This window comes from Micropterus dolomieu, linkage group LG01 (assembly GCF_021292245.1).
Source record: "Micropterus dolomieu isolate WLL.071019.BEF.003 ecotype Adirondacks linkage group LG01, ASM2129224v1, whole genome shotgun sequence".
In the NCBI taxonomy this organism is placed as follows: domain Eukaryota; kingdom Metazoa; phylum Chordata; class Actinopteri; order Centrarchiformes; family Centrarchidae; genus Micropterus; species Micropterus dolomieu.
This window is the reverse complement of record NC_060150.1, coordinates 54,764,396-54,768,916: the sequence shown is the minus strand read 5'-3', so window position 1 is coordinate 54,768,916 and position 4,521 is coordinate 54,764,396. Positions and strand designations below refer to the sequence as shown.

General features: G+C 39.7%; 1 protein-coding gene and 1 long non-coding RNA gene across 2 annotated transcripts in view; both read right to left on the bottom strand.

Annotated features, from left to right (window-relative positions):
- LOC123957796 (B-cell receptor CD22-like) overlaps positions 1 to 448 on the bottom strand; it is a 7,585-nt gene extending 7,137 nt beyond the window's left edge. Inside the window, exon 1 of the mRNA XM_046030898.1 lies at positions 67 to 448. Within this exon, the coding sequence (XP_045886854.1) occupies positions 67 to 448 (382 nt within the window). The remainder of the gene's footprint in view (positions 1 to 66) is intronic.
- Positions 449 to 569: 121 nt separating this feature from the next.
- Positions 570 to 1,508, bottom strand: LOC123970295. The gene is made up of 3 exons (XR_006824921.1): positions 1,491 to 1,508; positions 992 to 1,348; positions 570 to 794 (listed from the first exon to the last, which is right to left on the bottom strand). It is a non-coding gene; the product is annotated as an uncharacterized LOC123970295 (long non-coding RNA).
- Positions 1,509 to 4,521: the final 3,013 nt, after the last annotated feature.

Genomic DNA, 4,521 nt, shown 5'->3' with positions numbered 1-4,521 from the left:
TATTCAGCACATTCACTTGTCATCAGATAGTTTAAATGTGCTGTTACAGTTTGTGTTCATCAGTACCTGTGACAGTCAGAGTTGTACCAGGTAAACTACTCCTCCATTCAAAGCTTCCTGCTGTGAATGTGAAGTGATACTCAGCTGAGTCGCTCTCTCTCAGGTCAGTGATTCTCAGAGTGGAGCGTCCTCTCTCTGTTTCAAGGACCTGAACACGACCTGCATACTGGGAGTCTTCACTAAGGTCCTCAGGCTGTGAGGGATTCTGCCACTGATGACTACGTTCAGGTCTGAACCAGAATTTAGATCTGATATATGTGTAATAACTGTTGTAAGTACAAGAAATGTCCACTGATGAGCCTTTGAAGGCACAGATGCTTCTGTCAGTGTAAGTCACTCTGTAGCAGGTTTGACCATAGACACCTGAAAGATAAAAACATATGACCATTTTTAAACCAGAGCTATAGTAAAGAATCACAGTGAGGGTCTCCTTATTAAAAATACACGTAGTTATACAGCTCCACCAGATGGTGTTATATTAGTAAAAGATTGTGGAGTAAACTCACACACTGAAGGAGAGGGGAAACCCTCCAGTCCTTTCAAAGCACAGGAATAACTGTCTGCAGAATAACTGCTGACTGAATAAAAAGATGTTTCTCTCTGAATTTTCTGTCCATTCTTGTACCAGACGTAGGAAGAATGATCAGGTAGACGACAGCTGCTGTGACAAAGCAGCTCTGCCTGATTATATGTGTGGTCTGTTGATCTGATCACCTGAACCTGGAGATCTCGATCTGTGAAGAAGAAACAGAAATATTTGTTCTTTATGTGGAACTGAATCACACACAGAGATATAAACAATAGAACATTATGACAATCATGTAATCAATTATTCACACATCCAATTATTTCCCATCAGGATCACTATTCAGCACATTCACTTGTCATCAGATAGTTTAAATGTGCTGTTACAGTTTGTGTTCATCAGTACCTGTGACAGTCAGAGTTGTACCAGGTAAACTACTCCTCCATTCAAAGCTTCCTGCTGTGAATGTGAAGTGATACTCAGCTGAGTCGCTCTCTCTCAGGTCAGTGATTCTCAGAGTGGAGCGTCCTCTCTCTGTTTCAAGGACCTGAACACGACCTGCATGCTGGGAGTCTTCACTAAGGTCCTCAGGCTGTGAGGGATTCTGCCACTGAAGACTACGTTCAGGACTGAACCAGAATTTAGATCTGATATCTGTGTCATAACTGTTGTAAGTACAAGAAATGTCCACTGATGAGCCTTTGAAGGCACAGATGCTTCTGTCAGTGTAAGTCACTCTGTTGCAGGTTTGACCACGGACACCTGAAAGATAAAACATTTTTGGACCATTTTTAAACCAGAGTTGGCGAGGAGTCACAATGGGAGTCTCCTTATTAAAATACATGTAGTGTTAAAGCTCCACCAGATGGTGTTATGTGAGTGGAAGATTGTGGGATAAACTCACACACTGAAGGAGAGGGGAAACCCTCCAGTCCTTTCACAGCACAGGAATAACTGTCTGCAGGAGAAATGTCATCTGAATAAGATGTTTCTTTCAGAAATGTTTGTCCATTCTTGAACCAGACGTAGGAAGGACGATCAGGTAGATGACAGCTGCTGTGACAAAGCAGCTGTTGGTTGCTGAGCTGCACATGGAGATCTGGATTTGTGATGAGGGAACAGGAATATTATTTTAGAAACTATCAACATACACACATAAAAATACATAGACACAACACAGTTATATTACTGTTTCCTAGATGTTAAACATTTGAAAAAAATTTAGATATGAAAGGAAATGTTACCTGAGACAAACAAAGTGACTCCAGGTGAACCAGTAAATCTTCCATCTGGGTGGTTTGTTATGAACCTGAACTTGTACTCAGCTGAGTCGCTCTCTCTCAGGTCTGTGATTCTCAGAGTGCAGATGTTGTTAGAACAACTGTTCTGCAAACGACCTGCGTATCTTGAGTCAGTTTTCAGATCCACATGTACATCTCCATTCATCTGAGTAAACCAGAATGTTTCCTCAACTTTAGTATCACGGCCATTTCTTCTGGATGGGTATGTGAGGGTGCAGCTTATTTCCACTGTTGATCCTTTTAAGGCACAGATCTGAGTAGAGGTGTAAGTCACTCCCCAGCCATCCTGACCCTGAATCACTGTAACACAGAGCACATCAGAAAATACAGTCAGACTCAAACATCAGGAGACAGACTTTCATTTGTTGTAGTGGTTTTTCAGTATGTAAAGCTACACTTCCTAAACTAATTTGGCTTCAGTGTCATCCTACCTAAAAGCAAGAGTGTGGAACTTACTAGTGAACGTCTTTTACATTTAAGTCCTTACCAAACGAGTTAGTTATGCTGATTAAGCTTATCACGCCAGCTACATCTCTTGCGGGAGCAACTCTGGCAACAGCAGCAAGTCAGTATGGCATAGTGTTGTAGTCAAGACCGCCCAAACCGAAACCAAATCAAGACACAGACCAGAGGTTATCGAGACCGAGACAAGACCAAGACTTTTAGGGGCTGAGACCAAGTCCAGACCAAGACCAGTTCCCCACATTACATGACACACAATAAAATGTAGAACGAGATCACAGGTACTTCTAAAGTTGATCTGAAAGACCCACATTCCCTTTAAAACCCCCACATACAAACACTGAAAGAGCTGAAATCAACGTAAGCATCTTTATTCAATACTCCTTTTCCATGCTTACCATCGCGGGGAGGTGTGACCGTTGCTAACAGGAACAACACAGTTTTGATTAGGGTGATTGGTTGCATTTGAAGCAATACATTTTGCATCCAATCAAAGTTAGGTTCTTAACAAATAAATCAGACAATGCAAAAGCAATTTATTGATATTCCCAAAGTTATAGTCTTGACTGGTCTTGAAATAAAATCCCGAGTCCTCAATGTCTGAGACCGAGATAAGACCGAGTACAAATGCGGTCGAGTCCGAGATGAGACCAAGACCATCAAAAAGTGGTCTTGCGTACTACAACACTAGTATGGCAGAGCATAAATATATACTGTATGTCAGAAGTGTTAAAATTTCCACACTGCAAGAGGATGTCAGTTTGAACAAGACTGTACTTAGATTATTATCCTAACTAGAACTGAATGTAAGATTTATTGAGTATCACACGTTTTCTTATGTTTTAACTTATTTGTTGGGGAATGTTTGTTTTAAAAATGGGAAAATGGGAAAAAAAACTTTCAAATTACTTCTGGTTTATGCCAAAGTGAACAGAGCTATTGAGAAGTCTACAAATCATTCAGTTTTACATGAGAATATATAACGCAAAGTCAAAGATGTACATGTGACAGGCACATCATAAAGAGGGGGCAGTGGAGGAACAGCTGTGTATTTAAACTGTGTACTTACTGAACAGGATAAAAAAACATGATGAGGGGTGTGATGCATTAAAATAGCGTCTGCTTTGCTCTGTTGCTTTCCTCCTCAGAGTGTAAATGGAAACTCTAGAGAAATGCAGAACATTGAGGCGTGGGAAACTACTGCGATATGTAGATAACAAAAATATCTATTCTAGGAGTGAAATAGTCACAAGTACTGAGGAATTGTGGCTGATTCTCATGTTTGTTTTAAAGGTGGAATTTAAAATTATAGCCGTGTTCAGGATATAGACATATTAGGTACATTTTTAAGTCAACACAAACACACAAGATCAAGATTTTGTGTGTGAACTTCATTTCATTTTAATTTTATCTTCTCAAACCAAGAAATCTGAATTTGCAGCGTCTGGCAGTGAATCTGTGGCATATTCAGTAATATCTGGAATATGATTTAATTTAACGCTCCCTTCATTTTACTGTTGTTTTATTGTTGTAGTGTTTGCAGGTGGATAAGTAGCAGGGACATATCCTTTGCAGCTGGAGGCTTCATTAGTCACCAGCTAGTCAGTAAGTGTGAATGACAGTTAGAGCTGGCAGGTAGTGTACAGTGGGTTTTTAGAGACTTTTACTGAGATCAGCTGTCTGCTGCTGCTGGAAACAAGGCTGACGAGAGTGTCCTGTGGAGCTGAGGGGAACTGCAGATTCAGGTGATAATTATTCTAAGTATCTTTTACATTATACAGTTAATTGACCCATTGCTATTAGTGCAACTTTAAGTTTTGTTATCTGCCTTTCTTGTGACATGAAAGACGATACTGACTCATGTTATTTTCATGTTATTTCCTGTATTAATTATGCTATTACAGAGCTAACAGCTTCTAAATTTACTCTTATGCATACAAATGCTGGCTAAAGTTGAGTCTGGAGGACAGCAGAACAATGTAGGAAGTTCCACAGAGCAATTTTTATATAACAAATTATTTATAGGACTTGTACAGTTATTACTTCTATCCACACAAATATATTTTACTGTTTTTAATGGTGAACAATACAATTTATAAAGTTTACATTGTCATGGTAAGATAAATACAGAGATGCTGCTGGTGTACAGAAAAAACAGCTCTCTGTTGGTCA